The 22,774-nt window shown below is 39.6% G+C and overlaps 1 protein-coding gene across 5 annotated transcripts in view; it reads left to right on the forward strand.

Moving 5' to 3' along the window:
• sugct (succinyl-CoA:glutarate-CoA transferase) overlaps nt 1–22,774 on the forward strand; it is a 475,105-nt gene that overhangs the window by 386,262 nt on the left and 66,069 nt on the right. Inside the window, exon 14 of one of the 5 annotated variants that reach the window (XM_087986078.1) lies at nt 17,514–21,172. The exons of the other annotated variants lie outside the window; for them this stretch is intronic. Coding sequence (XP_087842204.1) covers nt 17,514–17,551 — 38 coding nt within the window. The 3' untranslated portion in view covers nt 17,552–21,172. Of the gene's footprint in view, nt 1–17,513; nt 21,173–22,774 lie in introns of those variants that run through there. 5 annotated transcript variants of the gene reach the window in all.

The following is a 22,774-nucleotide window of genomic DNA, read 5'->3' on the forward strand; positions in this document are numbered from 1 at the left end:
AAAATATATTAAGGAGATAATCTAGACCCTAACTTTTTCTTATTTTAAAGGTAAGTGTAAGGCATTGCATTTCAGATGTAATTTGATTGGTCAAACTACCATGCTTGAAACAAAACACACTTTATTCATACACGATAATTAAAATACAGACAAAGAGAAAAGAAACAAATGGGCTTGACTGTATTGAAATGCTGAACAAAATAATATAAATATAAATTACTACTAATTAACTGTTCCAAAATAGTAACATCCCATAAACACACCCTTGGCTAAGGCAAATTCAGAAAAGTAGATAGTCTCTCACACAATTCTAGCAGCAGGAAGAGAACCCCAGCTTTTAGCTGTGACAGAGGGAGGAATCAGGACTTCCACATTCAACTTCAAGACCCCAGCAACTGCCACTGAAAGCTAAAAGTAAAACAGAAATCCCTGGTTCCATGGGAGCTTGACCCCATCCATTCAGGCTGCTTCTATTGTTCCAACTTTTTAAAAAACCCGAAGACTCCATTAGCTGTTTACTGTATTAGCTTTGGAGCAGACTGCTCAGCATCTCTGTTTCAACCTTCCTTCACAAAAAAAAAAGACAAAATATACCTCTTAAAGCCATGGATCATCATATTTAGTTACAGATCTTTTGAACAATGACAGAAACACCGCGATTTCTGAACTTAGTATTACTTTCTTCTCTGAGAGTTTGTGTGCCTGAATCTCTCAAAACTATTTGAAGAAAGTCATAGAATGTTAGATGGATTTATCTCTCATCTGACATTCCCAAACGTAGGATAATTGATTGTTTATCTCATTGGTGTTGTAGGGCCTTTGCTGTGATAAAATCAATTGCTTCTTTTGCCTTCACAGAAGGGACTACACTTCAAAAATAGTTGATTGGCTGCAACATGCCCTTTATGTGAACCATATATTTATGTTGTTTTTGTTGCTCCTTATTGAATGTCAGCATTATTTCTACATTGTGTTGAAATTTCCATCATGAAAGTTTGTTTCCTCTGATCACCTATTCAAAGATTAGAATGATTTATGTGCATCTCTGATTTTATTTTCTTTTTTCTAGATTAATACAATTCATCCAGTATTTTATTCTAGAATTAATATCCAGAATTTCCAACATAGTGATCTTTACACAGAACCACCCCATGGTACCAGCAGTGTTAAAAGTCGACTATACTTCCTTTTATCTAATACAGCCACATTAACTAACACCTCAATCCAGTGATGGTTCTCAATCTTACTAATCTACTTTGGTGCCAATAGTAGTTATTTAAACCATGTTAAGAGAAGTTACGCTGATATCTAATACTGCTTTTAAGTTAATAATGTTACTAAGTAGTTTTAACTGTGATGTTTAACCAGCAATGTTAATGCAGGCATTTAATCCACTAATAGTTAGTGCCACTAAACTGTTAGTATTTAAATTAATGCATTTAATGCAACAGTTTTCATTCTGCAACAATTTGTTAATTATCCAACAATATTCAATTGTGCTGATATGCAAAATCCAGTGCTGATAGGTAATATTAGATGTCACTTGTAAACTAACAATATGTAATGTTATAAATTCAGCAATAGTTACTAGCTCTGTTAATGCAGCTACATTAATTAATACTGTTAATCTAGTGTTTTCCAACTAATACAATCAATCCAGTCATATTAAACGTCCACTGGATAATCCAGCGACATTGTTTAATACAGGTTTTAATCCAACGATATTAAGCAGCTCTGTTACTACACCAATAATCCAAAACTATTAAATATGCTGACATTCAAGCAGTTAATCCAGTAATATTGCTTAGCGCTGTTAATTCAACAATATTAATTAGTGCTGATAATCCAGTGATATTATTTAATGTTGTTCATCCAATAATATCATGTAGAGCTGTTAATTCAGTGTAATTAAGTAGTGCTGTTAATCCAGGAATATTAATTAGTGCTGTTAATCTGGTGTTGTTAAACAGCACAGTTAATTCAGTGTTATTTAATAATGCTGATATTCTGCCAATATTAAATATTAATATAATCTAGCTTTTTTTTATTATGCGTCGGTGGACATCACTGGCTAGATCAGCATTTATTATCTATCCATAATTGCCCAGAAGGCACTTAGTCAACCACATTGGTGTGGATCTGGAGTTACAGGTAGACCAAACCAGGTAAGGATGGCACATTTCCATCCCAAAAGGATTTGATGAACCAGGTAGGTTTTTACAATGATGATCATTGGGCTATCTTTTTTACTCCAAATTTTTGTTAAGCTAAAATTTCACCAACTGTACTGGTGGGATTTGAATCCATGTTCCTAGAACATTAACCTGGGATTCTGGATTAGAAATCCAGTGAAATTACCACTATGCCAGGACCTCATAGTTAATCTAGCAATATTACATAGTGATGTTAATCCAATGATATTAATTAGTGCTATTAATCTGGTAATATTAAGTAGCACTGCTAATTCTGCGATATTTAATAGTGCTGCTAATCTCGTAATAAATAACAATCTAAACTAGCAATGTTAAAACTGCAGTTAATTCTGTGATATTAAATAGAGCTGTTAAGCCAGCAATATCAAAAAGTGATGTTTTTGTAAATTGATTATAGGATGTAGGTATTGCTGGCCAGCCATCATTTATTGCCAATCCCTAATTTGCCATGAAAAGGTGGTATGAGTTGCTATCTTGATATGCTGTAGTCCTTGAGGTGCATGTGCACCAACAGTACTGTTACAAAAGAAAATCTTATGTTTGACCTAGCAACAATGATGGAAGGCAAATTAATCCCAACATAGGATAGTGTGTGGCTTTCCGGAGCTCTTACAGGCAATGGCATTTTTTTTGCACCTCCTGCCCTTATTCTTCTAGGTGGTCAAGATTGCAGGTTTTTTAAAGGAGCTATCGAAGGAGCCTGAGTGATTTGCTGTAGTGCATCTTGTAGGTGATGCATGCTGCTGCCACTGTACGTTAGTGGTGAAGGTAGTGGATGGGCACCAATCAAGCATGTTGCTTTGTCTTCAATGGTGTTGAGCTTTTCGATTTTAGTTGGACTTATACAGGCCCAGGCATGGAAGGAGTATTCCATCATCCTCCTGACTTGTGCCTTTTTGATGATGGATGGATACAGGGGAGACGGGAGGCGAGTTATTTGTTGCAGAGTTCTTAGTCTATGACCTGCTCTTGTCACCACAGTACATGTATCCTGAAATGTTGCTGAATTTTGAGTAATCATCAGTGAACATCTACACTTCTGACATTATGTTGGAGGGAAAGTCGTTGATGAAGCAGATGTAGTCTAGGACACTATGCTGAGGAACTCCCGCAGAGATGTCCTGGGACTGAGATGGTTGACCTCTAACAACCGCAACTATCTTCCTTTGTACCAGGTATGATTCCACCCAGCAAAGAGTTATCCCCTAATTATCATTGATGCCAATTTTCCAGGGCTTCTTAATATCACACTTAGTCAAATGCTGTTCTCTTTTCAAGGCTGGTCAATATTCACACGTCACCTCTGGAGTTAACTTTTTTTTGTATTTTTGAACCAACATAGTTGAGAAGTGAGCAAATGAGTGACCCTGACAGAACACAAATGAAGGTCTGTGAGCCGGTTTTTGCTGAGCAAGTGGCAATTAATGCCGCTATCATTGATTTCTTTCATCACTTCACTACTGATCAAGAGTAGACTGATCAGCCAGTAATTATCTGAGTTAGATTTGTTCTTCCCTTTTGTGGACAAAACATACTTGGGTACATTTCCACATTGCTGGGTAGATCCAGTATTGGAAAAGTTGGAACAGCTTGACGAGGAGCATGGTAGTTTAGAAGCACAAGTTTTTAATAGTATTGCCAGAATGTTGTCGTGGCATAACTTTCAGTGCCTTCAAATATTTTGTGATATCACCTGAAATGAATGAAATTAGCTGAAACCTGGCGGCAGTGATGCTGAAAACCTCTGCAGGAGGCCGTGATGGTTCATTCCTTGGGCGCTTCTGGCTAAAGAGGATGCAAATGCTTCAGCCTTACCTTTTACATTAGTGTGCTGGGCTCTGCCATCATTAAGTTTAGGGATTTTTGTGGATTTCATCCTTTTATTAATTGTTTAAATGTCCACCATCATTTAAGACTGGATGTAGCATGATGGCAGAGCTTAAATTTGATTCATAATGGGATTGCTCAGTCCTGTCTATCGCATGCTGCTTCCACTGATTAATGCAAATAGTCCTGAGTTTCAGTTTCACTAAGTTGACACCTCATTTTTACACATGCCTCGTACTGTCACTGGCATGTCCTTCTTCATATTTTGTTGAAATAGGGTTGGTTCCCTGGCTTCATGGCAATGATAGCATGGGGTAAAATGCTGGGCCATGAAGTTACAGAAGTGGACGAATGCAATTCTGATGTTGAATAGTTCTAAGCACAGTACTGTAGTCACTCCTACCACTACTGCATTTCAAATCATAACTCAGTACATAAAATAATTGACTTTTTTTCATTTTTGGTTATTTGAACAACTGCCTCAAAACTGGCATCCTGTGGCAGTGAGAATTTCATGGGCACTTATCATGCTGGTTGACCAATCTTACCAGATTCAAGTGACGCCAGATGCGTCATGCTTTGTAGATAATTAATTAGCCAAGTTTGCACCCCTTTTCAGATTTCACCAGTGGAGCACTGTATGCATAGAGGTTTGGAATCTCAGAGTTTCATCTTGTCAAAGGAGGCAAGATGTGAGTGGCAATTGAGCTGTGAAGTCAACTGCTTCAGTCCTCTCTGAAGCAGTCTGCAGCCAGTGTAGAGGCACTAGCAAGCAGAGGATGGGCCAAAGTGAATTGCTGTTACTGGAAAAATATCTTCGGTCCCTAATAGCCATTGGAATTTAATGCCTTCCCACATTAACATCTCAACACAGGAAAATTCAACCCTGTGTTTCTCAGTGGAGCTATGGAGCTATGTGGTATGCTGGAGAAGGAGCTGATGTCAAAGGCAACTGGTAGAGACCCAGTGCTTGTAGACTTAGAAATTAGGTTGATACTCAACTTATTAGAGTGTGATTTATTCAACATATCGTTGGAAAATCTATGTGCCATCTCCAAGACATGGCCCATTGCTGCATAAAGGAAGTCCTGGACTCCCATGTATTGTTGGGCTAGCTACTAAAACAAGTTCGCAACCAATTTGGACCAGCTAGGTTAATAAGGCAGTTCATTTTGGTTCCATAGCTGGATTTTACAGCAGCAGGGTCTGATTGAGTGACTATATTTTTATGATCATCAAAACTTCCTGAGAGCAGCTTTGGCCTTTGAACAGGAAGAATTTCTGTTCAGAATAATTTGCAGTTGATTGTTCAAGGCTTCTGCTAAAGTGAATCATGCACATTTACACAAGGTTTCTGGAAGGTGCCATGCCTCCGACATCCTTAAACATTCCCAATTGCCTCAGCCCCAAACACCTTGTGCCTGGGACCTGTGTAAGATTAAAGTCATAGTTTCATCCTAACATCATGCAGAGGATATAAAAGCAATTGCTGTCAAATGACTTAACCACATTCAAGCAGGCATTAGCTTTTTGAAATACAACAGAATCTCATGGGAACTCTCTTCACACTTCAAGGGGAATTGCCTGTAAATGCCACTGTCTCTGTTACTTCCTACTTTCCTGCACAAAACTAACCAGATTGTGTCACCCGTTCTACATGTGCAGAAAAGCATCTGCATTAGGGAACGATGTGCTGGAACAATGTGACAGAGTGCTTTGAGATGCCATTGCAACCTGAATAAGACATATTAAGTCTGTGATAGAAGTCATGGTGTTCGTGAATTGTTTGTGAATCCTCAAATTATAATTTTTTGTGTTTGGAAAAGTTGGAGTTGCATAAATGTATCGACCAACAATTTGCTATTTTAGAACACTGACAAATGCTGGAAAGAGTAAAACGTATTGAACTCCCTGGCAAGGAGAGCAAAATAGTAGAGCTTTACTCAGCAACAAAATGTATATTGCTCCCAGTTTAAATGTATTTTTACTCTTATGCCACTGCCAGTGTGAGACTTTCTGTTTATTAGCAATAAATGAAGAATACATAACGTAACATGTTACAACCAGATTCATCGCAAGAATTGTAATTGAACTGACATTTTCCCACTTGTGTTAGATTTACCTCAGATTATTAACTGCAAATGTTTCCCCACTACTTGACGTTAGACTGACTGGCATGTAGTTGCTGGGTTGTCTGTATTTTTCATTGTTTGTTGACTCACTAGCATGCTGTTTTTGTCACTATAGCTGTTATAACTATCTGATTAAAATGCATAATACTGGCATCACAGTGTGGTTCTGAGTCAGTGCTATATATTTTGCTGAGGTGCACCACACCTTTAGCAACAGTCAGCTTTGCTTCTTCAGGATTCAGGAATGTGTGGGAGGTAACAAGCTTTGGGTGTCTTCCAGTAAATGTCATACTACGTTCCCCCTGTTCTCCTCCACATACATAAGCAATGAAAATTGTACCCAAAGGTGTGGCCTCACTGACTAAGAGCCACGTATTAATAGCTGGATGTGACAGCTCTATTAAACAACGAAAGAGGTGCAGAAACCAATACAAAGAATCACAAAACGTAACTAAGGCACCGTAAATAGATGATATCATTTAGACTGACATATATCTGACTGTCAGATTGTCTACAACCTGTTTCTAAAAACAAGACTGGGACCAGGATAGAGTTCCAAAGATTAAAAAGTAAAGTCAAAACCTCAGGTTCTCTGATATCAGCATGATTGAAACAAGCCTCCAAAATGTACAGTGATGATGTGCACCTATGTACAGGGTAATGTGATCTCAACTATTGTATCTGAAGCGGCAAGATATAGATGGAATTTGAAGCAACCAGAAGCTGGTGTGAATGTATGCATAAAGCGCAAGTGAAACAACCAAATCTAGTGACACCCCGCTGGAATTACTTTAAAGTGCAGTCAGGAATATTTTCCCCAGAATGAATGAATAAAACCTGCTGCACTCAACAAGAAGACATGTTTGAAGTTGGCTGTAGAGATGAAAAGTAGGAGCATCGTGTTCCTTTCTTGGATACATAGGAAAATGTAGAAAATGATCTGATCAGGACAGGAAAAGGCCATAAGAAATAGGAACAGGACTAGGTAGTTTGGCCCCTCCATCCTGCTTCACCACTTAGTAAGATCATGGCTGATCCAACATTCATCACGTCTATTTTCCAGTTTTTTCCCCGTAATCCTTGATTCCCCAGCTAATCAAGTAAGTACATTTGCAGATCCACCTACGTGTGGTGACTTAAACCCATTCACTCTGTGTCTCCAAATTTTCTGTATCCCATCGCTCCTCACACCACCTCAACTTTCAGTAGCAACTAGTCTTCAGTTTCTGTACATTAAAAACTGAAAGAACTGGAGAAACTCAGCAGGCCCGGTAGCATCTGTGGAGAGAGAGAGAGAGGCAGAGTTAATGTTTCAAGCCGAGTATAGCTCTTCTTCAGAATGGTTCTTTCAGATGACTGGCAGCAGAGTTACAATAACACAATCATACCTGATTCATTTAATTGATGACTAAAACATGAGAAGACTGAATGTAGTGATTGCCATGATTATGACTTTATCATGACCACAAGTCCCCTTTCCCTTGCATTCCATGGCCTTCACATGTATAACAAGTGCTGTACGAAGTGCATGCCAATAATCTCTTTGAGTAGCTCATTCCTTCTGACTGTGCATCATCAACATCATACAGCCATGCGCAAGTGCAGGTACTCACTACTCTTGAGGTCCTGTTAGAGAATTAATTAGGTTTTCACCTGGTGGCTTACACCTCATAAATGAACACAAAAAGTACTGATGGCTGAGACAGCTATGGAGACTCGCCAAGCCTTTATCTGAAAGGTGGAAACAGATGCTGACCACAGGAACCTTCATTGAAAAAGAGAACATTAGAGATGTATCAGCAACTTAACCATTCCTGACAGACATACCACACCTATACTTCCCAATAGTGAAGATGATAGATAGATCCAACCATGTTTCCAATACCTTATTAACAGGGACTTGCAAGAACATTTGCCATGGAAGAACGAGAGAAGGTCTCTGTGGAACTTCAAACTAGGCTCTAAAACTAGCATTCAGGTACCTTTGCCCACTTCAAATGTCAATCTGCTTGTTATCGTGTTAAACAGGATAACTGATCCTTTCTCTTACCTTATAATGTGCCTCTGAGTTTTACAGAGCTGTTCTGCAAGAATGTTAAGACCTATCACTGAGGTTTATCCAATTCTCCTACTCCCTTTCTGTACAATGGTGTTCCACCTAGTGTTCCACTTGACCGATTGCAGGGGCAGGTGGCCTGATCTACCAAATGAAAGTCTTCTAATTAAAGGGATCAAAACATGGATTATAAGGGCTTACTCACACTTGGATTTTGAGGTTGCAGCAACCAGAGAGGTGGAGTAGAGACATAGCAAGACTGCTCTCTGTGTCTTGTACCAGTGACAGAAGATTCTGCTGTGGGAATTGAGGGGCTTCAGAGATAAGAGGTCTGAAAGGGTTTAAAGATTAAGACAACCCCTCCAGCCAATTAGGAGTGGATGAAAGTGGCCAAGGAAGTCTGACCCCTTTAACTTCGAGACCAAGAGGATTGAGGACCTCTGGAGGGCTAGAATGGTGAATGGGATAACATTTCAGGTGCCACACCTCTCACTCTCCTGCCCAGCATTCTCCTGCATAGCACGTCTCTGAACAATACACTTTGCAGCTCCACTCGTTCCTCTGAAGGTAGCTCAGAATCCTTTGGAATAACCAGCAGTCACACCCTCACCCTCCTCCTATTGCCCTCTTGCAGTCAGGCCTTGCTGTCAACCTCTGCAAATGCTCTCCTTTCTTCATCTGCACACAAAAGCCATTTCTAGCACTCATAACTCCCTGCTTTCACTCCTCACAGAAGAGAATGTAGACACCAGGGTTGAGTGAAGTGGTTCGCCAATGACAGGTACCTTGTCAGCCATTTGCAGAATGTGTCCAGCTACTCCATTGGGAAATAGGCTTTAAGAAAGCTGCACCTGTCATCAGGGACATGCTGTGAGAGTTCAAGACACCTGAGGCAGCAGAGTTCAGACATGTTGAGAGGGCTAATTTGCTCTCTGTAGACCCAGAATCTGGGACCTAACTTCTTGGTGTCCATCCCTCTGCATGTTGGAGGGACATGCAACCGAGGAGAAGTCAGCTGGCACTGAAGTTGTTCCTGCTCCAACTTCCACTGTTGTTCCGGCTGTTACCTTTCATCATAGGTGCAAGGTAGAGCTGAATGAGCTGCTGCCAGAATGACGGCTGGCAGCACAGAAGTGCAGCTGGATGTGATTTAATTGCAGGATAGGGAAAATGGCTTCCAAGTGATTAACAATCACCTGTCAAATAGTGTCAGTCCTGTCTGAGAGAAATGCTGAAAGCAGCATCCTCTTACCTGGTCATCATTTGCACAGATCAATGTACTCTGAGCTGTCAGTATCACTGGAGAAGCTCTTCTGGTTCGTAGTCATATTAGTGACCCTGACAAGTCGCTGACAGGTTAGAAAACTATAATTCAGAGCTAAAAAATTGCCGATTTAATTTCCTGATTTGTTTCCTATCAGATCCAAGGGACTTTTCCATTGGTTTTGGAACTGCTGCAGGGAAACCCAGAAGAGTGTTTCAAAGAATTACTCTTAATTCTAACACTGAATCTGTCTCTCCTTGACTAGGAAGTATTTCCGTGGCTAGGAAGAATCTCCCCTATAGAATTTTTCTGCAAATACTTATAAGAATAACAAGTAGTTTCTGAACTCTTTAATTATTACAGAAGATGATCATAATTGAACTAATATTTGCCTACTAACATAGATAGCTACGTGCATATTAAACAAACACCATTCCTGCACCCTCAGCTATTTCCAAACCACGTGAACAGAAAACTCTGGGGAACAGAGCAGATTAGACATTTTCTGAAGTGATCCTGGTGATTTTAAATTAACAAACTTGTAGACATATTTTGATTTGACATCCACCAGGGGATTTTAATTGAGTTCAGGCTTCTAAATAGAAATAATGCCCTTTAATGTTTATCCCTTTCATGTTTATACCATAGCTACTTCCAAAAATTATAGGTCTCCTCTATTTCTGTTTACTTTGCTTTGGGTCAACAAATAAAACTTGTGAAAAGAAATGGCTGATTTTACTAATGTATTACATACTCTGTAGGTATCTTTTTAACATATTACTCTTTTCCACATGAAATAATTAATCTTACTGTGATTATATTGCAATATATTGTCTTCAGGATGCACAATTTAAATTCTCCCAACAGATAAAACAATAGCTTGACCGTAGTGCCAGGTTTGCGTGAAAGCTAAAATTTGACTAATTACATATGAAAACCAAAGATTTTGAATATATCTCAAGAGAAACCTAATTCAAAACTTGCCATATAACTACCGTGATACATTTAGCTCTCTTTTGCTTTGTTTCCATCTCGGTCTCTTGATTTTTTTTGATTCATTCTGTACCTTTCACTATGTGTTCCTCTCATTCTCAGTATCTTTCATTAGCCTATAGCTCAGTCGATTTTGATATCTGTTGCTTCCTTGCAGATCTTCCTTTTTAGGCCCTTTTCATTAAGTCTTCAATATTGTCTTACTTTTTTAAACAAGGTATTGCTTTGTTTCCAATGAATGCTGCAAATTGTTTTTACAATGCAAGCATCTATAGCTGGGTAATGTAATATAACTGTTAATATAATTCTGGTAATATTTTCAATTTGAAAAACATTAAACTGAAGAAGAATGGTTGTTTAATTCTGTATACTGCAAATATGATTTCCTGGTACTGTAATCAATTGCAAGCTGTTGCTCAGTAAAGCTGGAATAATAATAATCTTGCTGAATTAACATCATTATGGATATCCTGATGGAAAAGGCGTGACTAGCATTAAATGTATCTAAAATTAAAAGAACACATATCATTAAAACAAAAAATACTCATGATTTCAGTGTTGCCATCTCAAGGTTCAAAGGACACACAAATCCTTTGAGCTCCTCTATTGTGGCTTATGTCAACATCAAAACGTCTTGACTTTTGATTTGCAATAGCTACCATGTCCTTAGTATTCTCAATTTGTGGACCAGTTTGAAAAAGCTTACTAGTGAAGTAACTTCCCAATATAAATACATGTATTATTAGTAAAGGAAATGTTTTATCCCTTTGGATTTTAACCCATCTGAAATGTTAAAACAATTCTTACCTCTCTACGGTAAGATTTATTTTAACATTAAATCTGAGCAGAACGAACCTGACCAGTTTCTTTTGTCTGTCTAAGTACTGTAGTACCACCTTCACCCCAAAGGGGTCACTGACTACTGTTAACTATCAATGGGTTTGAATTTTTTAACTTAGTATCTCCATTCATATTGAAAGGGTCACAATGACAAAACTTTTATATTAATTCAAGTGACACTATATGATGCTTATATGTAGTTAGTTAATACATATTCAATATTATTGGTGTTTGGCTATGTAATCTTCATTCAAGGAAAGCATATTGTCATTGAAAGACATGTCAGAAACACCTAACACATCTACAATATTGCCTTAAAGCAACTGAAATAGTCAGAAGGATATATTTTGCTAGGCCCTACTTTTGGGGCACATGTTGCCAAAAATCAAACATAGTAGTCAGAAAGATTGATGAATATTCCCAATTTTTTTCAGTGATTAATTTTAATAGCCAGAAAAGAGGGAATGCAATGATTAAAACGCACGCATCTCTACACTTGATTCTCCATTCAAGAGCCTTGCAAAATCTATACTGTAATGTTTATATTAATCTGATTAAAAGATCCATATGGTCATGGAAAATGGATCAAACATTTTTTTGTGAAGAGAACACAATCTATTTTTAATGCAATTATATCACACCCAAGTAATACAGCAAGACCCTGGGATCCACTTTGGTTAGTCAGTTAACATGGTCTGTTTTATCCAGAGCATTAGTGCAGGTCTCTGGATGACTAGTCCAGTATCATTGCTATCATTCTACTATTCCCTCTTTCTGTTTCAGTTGATCCAAATGAGAATGCTGAAGTAAACTGGGTAATTTTGCAGATTTGTGAAATAAAGCTCACACTCGCCATGCTTATCAGCTTAAAGACTTTTAAAGTGGCAGTATGGATCACATTTAAAGTCTTCACATGATCTCAAAGTACTTCTCAAATTATTGATTACTCACAACAGTTGTGACTGTTGTATGTAATAAATACAGCAGCCAATCAATAAACAGTAATGAAATAAGTGACCAGATAATCTACCGGTTGAGGGATACTTGTTCACTAACACTCCTGCTTTCTTTTTCAGTTAATGGTTTTATGGAGGTATGTGGTGAGGTTATGTGTATCGTTAGCTTAACATCTTGTCAACAAGATGGCAACTCTGACAGTATATTTTTCTCTCAAAATTGCAGTGAGGTGTTACCCAAGTTTAATGCTCCAAATCCTGAACTGGGGCTTAGGAACATTGGAACAAAAGTGGGTCATTTGGCACCTTGAGCTTGTTCTGACATTCAATAAGATCATTCACGATCTGTGTGTTATCTCAGTTTGCTCACCTTGGCTGCATATCCATTGATACCCTTAGCTGGAAAGTATCTGTCAGATTAGAATGTATTAATTGATCTGGCATCTACTGCATATTTGGAGAGACAATTGCGTCTTTCTAAAACCCTTTGCATAAAGAATGGACTAGCTCTGATTTTAAGCTTACGTGTCTCTGTCATAGACTCCCCACCATCAGGAAACTTTTGTCTCCGTAGATTATGAATTTCTTTCAATATCCTAAAAATCTTAATAAAATAATCCCTTATCTTCCAAATCCTGATGAATTCAGTTCTAGCTTATATAAACTCTCCTTATAGTTTAATCCTTGAATCTTTGGTAACATTCTGTTGAATCTGCATTCATTCCTTCAATGTCACTGTATCTCATGGAATAGCACTCAGAACTGTACCAAAACTACAGATTTGGCCCATCACAGTTTGTGTAACTGCCTGCCATTTTTATTCTAATCTTCAAGATACAGGGGCCGACATTCCATTATTCATATGTCAAGTCAGTTTATTTTAGTTATCTGTTTACATGGTCCCCTTAAATGTCATTCAAGCTCCACTGTTCTTGGCTTTTCACATTTATGAATGTGCCAATATTTAATGTTTTTCAGCTGAAATTTGATGACCTGCAGATGGAGTTTAATTTGTATAAATGCGAGGAAACAAACAGGGTAGGACTTGTACAATTAAAAGTAGGGCCTTTAGTAGTGTCCATAGTACAGAGAGACCTAGGAATTCAGGTACATAATTCTTTTAAATTTTGCATCACATGTAGGAAGAGTGGTTAAGAAGGTGTTTAGCCTGCTAGCCTTCATTGCTGAGATCTTTGAGAATAGAAGTTGGGACAACTCGTGGAGTTGTGCAGGATATTGGTGAGGCTTCTTCTGGAGTACAGTGTTCAGTTCTGGTTACCCTGATGTAGGGTTTAGATTAGAGTGGTGCTGGAAAAGCATAGCAGTTCAGGCAGCATCTGAGGAGCAGTAAAATCGACGTTTCGGGCAAAAGTCCTTCGCTCTGATATAGGAAGAATGTTATTAAGCTGGAGAGGGTTCAGAAAAAAATTACCAGGACGTTGCTGAGAAAGATTCAAAAAAGACATGAGAGACAACTTTTTTACACATAGAGTGGTTCATGTGTGGTGTGCAGGTGGAAGTGGTGGATGCAGGTACAGTTACAACATTTAAAAGACCGTTGGTAAGTACATGAATAAGAAATGTTTGGAGGAATATAGGCTAAGCGCAAAAAGGTGGGACGAGTTTAGTTTGGGATTATGGTTGGCATGGATGAGTTGGACCAAAGGATCTGATTCCATGCTATATGACTCTATGACCTGTCAGTCACCTGCCCTGAAATTCAGGCTCGTTGGGGGTTGGCAAATGCCAGATGCCAAAGTCCATGGATGAGAGTTGCATGTGGTCTGTGCCCATGGATCATGTCCTGAGATACAGTTTGGTTCTAAGCAACATGGAAATCATTCAGATCAAGTGGCACCTCAATGGCCATGGGCTCCAGGGGGTAAAGCGAATATTAATGGTCAATTAAAGGAGAGCAACTGAAATGGGAGAGTGAAGGATCATCAGATATACAGGGAATGCCTGGAACATGAAGAATGGTGGCTATTTTGTAGATTATAGGCAGAGCCTGAAAGTCTTTGCAGCAAATTAAAAGCCTAAATTTCACCATATTGATCTGAAAATCAACTCTGCAACAGCATTTTGATATTGACAAAGCAATGCCCAAATTGGTGGAGTTCATAACTGCTTTTCTGAAGGGGGTTGAGTTCATAGCTGGTATATAAGGCCTAGTAAAGGCCGAGTCCAATAATTGTCAACTGAGTGATTATGTAATGCTGTATTCTGCCTTCAAGTCATAGTTAAGCAGACTGTTAGTGTAATGATTGTAACGAGGTCAGCCAGGTGGACCTCATAGAATATCAGTTCCCAGACTGGGGCTATTAACCTGGTCCATTCAGGAAGCCCTGTCTGACCGATATAAACAGGAGTGTTAGAGGTTCTGTTCACCCTGAGAACCGACTCTGAGGAAGTTGGAACAATATCAAGTACTCTTCATATATGAATAAATGGTGACTGGTTGACGGGATACCAGCCTCTGTGGAGTTATTTAAGTTAGCATTCTTCATGCCATCCAATTCTGACTGATCTGATGAAGGACTCATTGTGAGGATTCTGTGCCCTGATGGGCATCTTGTGATTTCTGAGATAACAAGAGTCAATGGAACAAGGTGCATCATCATACTTTGGTGACCAAGGCACATTGTCTCTCGTACTACAAGCCATACACACTCACACATGGCTAAAGCTGCTAGGACTCCACTCCTGTTAGGTTTGTTGGTGGAGGATATGGGTTTCTCCTGACAGCTCCAATGTTCCAAGGTCACATGCAAAATTTCTTGGCCTACCCTTTATGAGGTCAAGGTACCTAAGTGCATGCTTGTACATGTGTGGTTGTACATATGTGGTCCTCTCAACAAAACAAGCAAGGCAGGATCAAATGGAGCACGTACTGCTTAGGACCTTGGTCAAGCATGACACTACCTCTGTGAGAGCACATTTGGACCATCATGAGGAACGTAGTCAGGGGTGGCGCATGTCTTCAGTAAGAATTTGTGCTTTCACTTGCTGTTCTCACAATTCTGCTTCAAGTTCAAGATGCATGGCATTGATCACCTCAGCAATTCTCCTTGCAATATTATTACTACAAAAGAATCAAAGGACGGCAGGGACAATTCCATCTGGTACAACAAACAATAGCAACCACCATCGGCAGCTGTACAATCCAAAGATGGAGAAAGAGCAGGACAAGAGCCTCCACTGCGGAGGAGAGCTCTTGCTCATAACAGGATCTGCAAGTTTAGGTGCAACTCTCTGCAGATGATTAAGAACCAATGCAGAAGATGAAGCAAGCAATTACCAGTTACTGAATGAGGATATGTGGTCAGAAAGCTGGGTGGCAATCCCATCTTGGAGGCATAAACGTAACAGCTGTCTGTAATCTCTTGGCCAGCAGATTATTTCAGGAACCTATTGGGGATTTCTATGGCATTTTGCAGATTTCAATTCATAACTACATTCTGGGATGTCATTGATGATGTCTTCGCAACAGGTCACAAATTCTTCTAATTTCCTCCTTGACACAGCGAATCAGGCAGTGAAGACATTAGGATTCTTGACCCCTACTGGTTTCTCACAAGTTTCCCACAGGACGCAATCGATTGCACCAACATAGCAGTCAGAACATTTTATCATCATCCAACAGCCCTCATGTACAGAAAAGGATCCCAGTCTCTTAATGTTCAAATCATTTGTGGGCACAACAGCCAGATATTCAGATGTATGGCAGATATCCAGGGAGCTACCATGACCCATACGTCCTGGACCACTGACAGATGACAGTCTCTTACAAAAGCTTCAGTTCGCACAAGGATGGTTCCCGGGCAACAAGGGATATCCCATTCATACTTGACTGATGGCATTTCTAAGAAATCCTCAGACTGATACTGAGGACAGATACAAAGCTGCCCTCTATTCAACCATGGCCATTGTGGAACAGACCTCCTGAAGAGGAGGTTTCAGTCTCATAGTTGTATAGCTGTGCCCTCCACAATCTCAGATGCTAATGAGGGGATGTGTTGGCTAAGGAGGAGATGTAAGAGCCAAGAAAACCTCTGAGGAGGAGAATGAGGGCAAGAATCCCGAGATGGACCAGGATGAACATTAAGGCGAGGAAGACAAGGTGGTCCATTAAGCCTGTAAGGCTAGAGATGACCTTATAGCCTCTTGGTTCCATGCTGTCAGAGCTGGGTTGAGACCCCTTCTGTTATTATTTCGTACACAGTTGGCTACATATGCTCCTTGTATGCCATACAATTACTCAACAAATAACATTTTTCTCTTTGATTTACATGCAGTAAAACATTGGTTTTCTCTTTCAAATTGCTCTGATAATTTCACCTCTGTAAAAGCTAAAGTGTATGCACAAACTTTGCCCAGGACCATTGTTAACACTAAAGCAGTTGTGATAATAGCGAGTACTTCCACTGTGTTGCATTTCGGTATGTTTGCACTAAAATGGTTCTGTATCAAAGAAACAAACGTCACATCAGTGAGACAACCCCTTGGTAAATACCATTGAGTTGTCCCACATCCTAAGTCTTCTCCCTATGTGCTTTACATCCCCAATATCCCTGCAGTGCTTCAGAATGGAATGAGCAGTCTCTATTCCTTTGCAATACCCAAGAATCCTCACTACTACTTCCAATACTATGGACCACAAACTGTGGGACTGTTTTCTCCATTTGGCTCTGCAATGATGGTAAATCGATATGAGTTGTACATGTCCCACCTCAGACCTTTAAAATTTGTACCCTTACTTTGAGAACCCCAGGCATGGAACAGACCTTTTTTTCCCTGGAGCCTATGGTAAGATAACAGCTTCTGCCATTGCTCTCATATGGTATATGCTTGAAGTCTACCTCTTGGACATTCTAGCCCCTGGCTCCTCCCCAGACTTTGTAGTTAACCTCAGTGTCCCTGAGATTCATCTCTAGCACGTTGAATGCAGTCTCCATCTGACAGGCATGTAGTTCCATGACAGATGAGGTTGTCTTCAATCACCCACCTTCGTGACTTTGAGAGACAAACTAAATTCAAGTGTGGTGATTGACATGCATCACATCATTTTGCTGATTGAAGAGTCTTTATATCTTTAAAATTGGAACACCTTCTCCGGAATACAGTACCAGACATTATATGTATTTATTAAAGAGCTTATTCTAAACAATGATTGAACACCTGTGCCATTGAGGTGCCTCACAAGGTTTTTTTTCCCTTCTTCATCATGTCTAGATGCAAGCCTGACCTTCACAGAGGGAGCATCCTGGTGATTTTGAATACATTGGAAGGCCTTCCTTGGGGAAATTGGGTCTATTAGGCCTACAGGGCCTCATTCAGCTGAAGGATGCCGACACAGGTTCCTTCACTTGAACTGCTGGTGGCAATAGGGTCACCAGCACAAAGGAGATGGAGAAAGCAAGACAGGTCTGGTGTGTCCTGGAGATGAAGCTGCCTGTGTTCTGTCTGTCACTCCTCTTCCCTATTTGTACCTGCTGATACTGCACTCTTCTTTAATTGGCCTTTTAAGGGCATCAATTGGTTGTCGGCACAAAGGCCATCCTCAACCTCTGAGGCTTGTCTTTATCAATGAAAGCCTGGATGGTGATGAGCTTTGTTAAAAGTATCATATTTTATACATATAATATATGTTGCAATCTTTTCTTTCCATTCTAATCCATTCAAAATGAGCTTTTTCCAATCTGTTACTTTGGTTATTGTATTACTTAACTAATTTTCGATCTTTATCTCAGACTTTATTTTGATGTGAATACTATTTCTTCAGTGTTTTCATATGTACATTTCTGTCATTGGTTAGTTGCATTTCTCATTACATCTATTGTGATTTTGTTTTTCTCCTTACATACTGGCAGACTCAGGAATCCTCAGTACAGTATAAATAGTCCACTTGTTTGTGTTATCTCTAATTAGTATAGCTGTACCCAACTTCTTCCTTCCATGTCCTCTCTAAATATGGTATAACCTGTGCTGTTTCATTCCCTGTTCGGGTCTTTATATAGCTATGTTTCAGCTATATCCACTACAGGAGAAGTAAGGAGATTAACACTTTTATAACTCTCTGCTTCAATGCCTGTACTTGTTTCTGACCATTCAAGTTATATGGTCATTCTATTATTTTAACATACTTCTGTCTGCCCTCCCACGTTTCTTGATGAAGGGCTTATGCCCGAAATGTCGATTTTCCTGCTCCTCAGATACTGCCTGACCTGCTCTGCTTTTCCAGCACCATACTCTCAACCTTTGGTTTGATCTGTACTCTCACCTCCTGATTCTTTTATCCTTTAGACTTAGTTGCAAGCTATTTCCTTAAGATCAACTCACTTATTTTACTAATTGAAAGCTTTACTCACAGACCGTCCTTTCTGTGAAGACTGATTATGTGCAAGTTCAGGTGAGACTGTTCCAGCGGTGCAGCCTACTTCTCACACCAGTCCTCCTGCCATCCGTTCACTTTCCTGATCTATCAGTCTCAATGACAATTAACATGTGCCTCATGTTGTAATCCTAAAACCACTTATGAGATGAGGGTTCTTGTGACACAGTTGCAGTGTCCCCACCTCCGGGCCAAGAGATCCAGGTTCAAGGCTCAATTGTTCCAGAGGTCTGCAATACCATCTCTGAACAGGTCGATTAAATGTATCTACAACCCATGAGCTCCTTTTTAAATTTGGTTCCCAACTTTTAAGTGTACTTATCAGCACTTCCTCCATATTAATCATGATGGCACTGTCCCACACGAAATTACAAATATTTGATTTCCTTTTCCTTTTCTAAGTTTGATTGCAATTTCTTCAAAATGTCCTTTGTTCTTCCACCATTCTCCTACAACAGAAGGGTGACTACAGATATGTTGCAAATCCCCCTAAATCTAAAAACTGCTATTAATGCAAGTTTCTGTTCCGTTACTGTTCTCACTTTCAACATCACCCTCTCTGCCCGGTCCATCAGACTGTCTCTTATTGATGTTCCGCTTGTCTGCAGCCTTATCCTCACATGTATCAAATGTGTTAGACCTATTTAACATAATCATATCTCCTCTTCTCCTTGGTTCCCCTACCCTGCTAATTGACAGTCACACTTCCCCATTCCCAAAGTTGTATTTTGCCAGAACATTCCTCATTTTAAGATTGCTAATTATTCTCCCATTGCACACAATAAGAACTAAGATAGTCTGTTCAGTGGTTAGTTCCATAACATTTTGATCCTGGAAACTGTCTGTGGTCGTTCTATTATTTTAATGTAGTTCTGTCTGGCCTCCCATGTTTTACCCACCATTAGTTTGAGGTCAGCCAAAACCCCTAAACAACTTCCATCTTTCTCCCTGAGCTCACCCCTTCCCTTCTCTGTCCTAAGTCATTCCAAGATATTGGTGCCACTCTAATTCTGATGTCTTGAGCATCCCAAATTTTAATTAACTTGTTTGATGACCAAGCCTTGGCCCTAAGGCCTGCAATTCACTCCATAAGCCTTTCTGTCTCTCTATCTTGCACTCTAAAATACTCCATAAAATTTGTTAGATCAAGCTTTTGGTCATTTCCCTAACATCTTGTCATGTTTTGGAATCATATTGGAATTTATATTGCCCTGCCAAGTATCTTGGGACATTTTATTTTGTTAAAGTGTTATAAAAAATACAACTTGCTGTAGTTGTGCCTTGTAAGTAAAGCACACATTGTTAGACTCTCACCTTTTGAAGTCATCAGGTCTGAAACTATAACCGCAAAGGCATGTTGTATCAAAGTGTCGCATTTAAAGAAAATGTGATTGGTTTAAATAATTCTTATCAAAGTTACTAATCAATATCTGATTGAATAAAGGTTCCTGAGTCATAATGCTGTGAGAGATAACCAGCTGAAACTAAATAATCAACAAAAAACTGAGCAGATAACATCCTCTTTTTTCTTAAATCTTCTGTTCACAAACCAAATTTACCACAAAACCAACCTCTTTCTTTCAGTGAAATTGCTCAAATAATTTCCTTATTGCTACTTCCTCTTTCTCAAATCACTATTCAGCTGAGCAATAATGTTTTCAACATGCATACAAAAAAACAGACTTGGAAAACTGATTCATCCATAAAGTATATATTTTTAGTTGCACATAGTTTCCGTCACAGGCCCACCTGTCTGAGACGTGGGATGTAAGTTTGAAATTTGAACTGTGCCTGCACAGTAGAAAGAAGGAGGTGTATCCTGTGAGTTCAAATTTTTAATCCGCTCCTGTAAAATTACAATATCCAGATGAGGTAGGTCATATGAAAATTAGGTAGAAAAGAATTATAAAGTTCACTATCATAAAAAATTATGGTCTCAATAAGACAGCTCCCCTACAATGACAGTGGAAAATGGTTGATTGCAGTGACAAAATATCAAGATCAGGCCAACCAAAATCCAACCTTTTAAAAAGTTTTTAAAAACCTAATTCAGGACATGGACAAGGCTCCCGCAAAATCCAAATTGGTGCCTAGTTAGCATTCTAAAGCCACAACGTGATGACATCACCGATGGTGCAACTTAATTGAATTGAAAATAAGGTGGAGGCCGAGATTTCTGCAGCAGAACCAAGTGGGGCGTTACTGGCAAGTCAAAGTAAGAGACATCTACACCACTCCTGAACGAGGAGGAACAAGAACACTACCTCTATCCGATTAGCAAGATCTGCTGCAATAACTCACCAAGACTCCTGCAAAACCACAAGCTGTACTGTACAAAAGAACAAATTGTAAGTTTTACCTTGCTGTTGGGGAATTCTAGAACACTCTGTGAAAACCAGGTAGAAACATGAAAAAGACTTATACTTTTCAGGATTATAAGTGTCTTAAACTATTCAATTAAAAATTTTACACTCCTAGTGCTATTCAAGCGAGATGGGGTTGTGATGTTAAAAATGTTTCATGGAATTATGACATTAAAAATGTGGAGTGTGTTACAACAGGTGTATGGATTTGGCACAAGGGTGGATGCAAGGCCTATAAATTGGGCCATGGCTGTATGTAGCAGCTGAGTCTCTTCTGAAGATGGCAGGGTTTGGTTGTTCGTAGACTTTATTTGTTCACTCAGTGGTTTGTTCATTGAATTTTTAAAATGAGCATCTGGGCAGTCTTAATTTTAGCAGCTGTTTGCCTTCCATTTTATTAGAGACTGGTGGGATGACATTAGATTGTCAACCTGCCATCATAGAATCATAGAGATGTACAGCACGGAAACAGACCCTTCAGTCCAATCTGTCCATGCCGATCAGATATCCCAACCCAATCTAGTCCCACCTGCCAGCACCCGGCCCATATCCCTCCAAACCCTTCCTATTCATATACCAATCCAAATGCCTTTTAAATGTTGCAATTGTACCAGCCTCCACCACTTCCTCTGGCAGCTCATTCCATAGATGTACCACCCGCTGTGTGAAAACGTTGGCCCGTAGGCCTCTTTTATATCTTTCCCCTCGCACCCAAAACCTATGTCCTCTAGTTCCGGACTTCCTGATCCCAGGGAAAAGACTTTGCCTATTTACCCTATCCATGTCCCTCATAATTTTGTAAACCTCTATAAGGTCACCCCTCAGCCTCCGACACTCCAGGGAAAACAGCCTCAGCCTGTTCAGCCTCTCCCTGTAGCTCAGATCCTTCAACCCTCGCAGCATCCTTGTAAATCTTTTCTGAACCTTTTCAAGTTTCACAACATCTTTCTGGTAGGAAGGAGACCAGAATTGCACGCAATATTCCAACAGTGGCCTAAGCAATGTCCTGTACAGCCGCAACATGACCTCCCAACTCCTGTACTCAATACTCTGACCAATAAAGGAAAGCATATCAAACGCTTTCTTCACTATCCTATCCACCTGCGACTCCACTTTCGAGGAGCTGTGAACCTGCACTGCAAGGTTTCTTTGTTCAGCAACACTCCCTAGGACCTGACCATTAAGTGTATAAGTCCTGCTAAGATTTGCTTTCCCAAAATGCAGCACCTCGCATTTATCTAAATTAAACTCCATCTGCCACTTCTCAGCCCACTGGCCCATCTGGTCCAGATCCTGTTGTAATCTGAGGTAACCCCCTTCGCTGTCCACTACACCTCCAATTTTGGTGTCATCTGCAAACTTACTAACTATATCTCTTATGCATTATGCCATATCTCTCATAAATCACACTGAAGGAGGTAAGGTGTGGGTAGATTTACCAGATTAATGGCTGTAAACTCCAGCCCATAAAGAATGGAAGGCAAGAGAATATACAGCCTGAGACTATTAGATAAAATATTACAGGAAGATGGAGATATTTGTCTCATTTTTGTCTGAAAAACACCACAGGGGTTGTATATTCGATTAGATTACCTACATAACGGAAACAGGTCCTTCGGCCCAACAAGTCCACACCGACCCTCCAAAGAGCAACCCACCCAGACTCATTCCCATACATTTACTCCTGACTAATGTACCCAACACTATGGGCAATTTAGCATGGCCAATTCACCTGACCT

Source organism: Chiloscyllium plagiosum, unplaced genomic scaffold (assembly GCF_037043375.1).
Source record: "Chiloscyllium plagiosum isolate Xiang-an unplaced genomic scaffold, Cpla_swu_hap1 HiC_scaffold_4, whole genome shotgun sequence".
In the NCBI taxonomy this organism is placed as follows: domain Eukaryota; kingdom Metazoa; phylum Chordata; class Chondrichthyes; order Orectolobiformes; family Hemiscylliidae; genus Chiloscyllium; species Chiloscyllium plagiosum.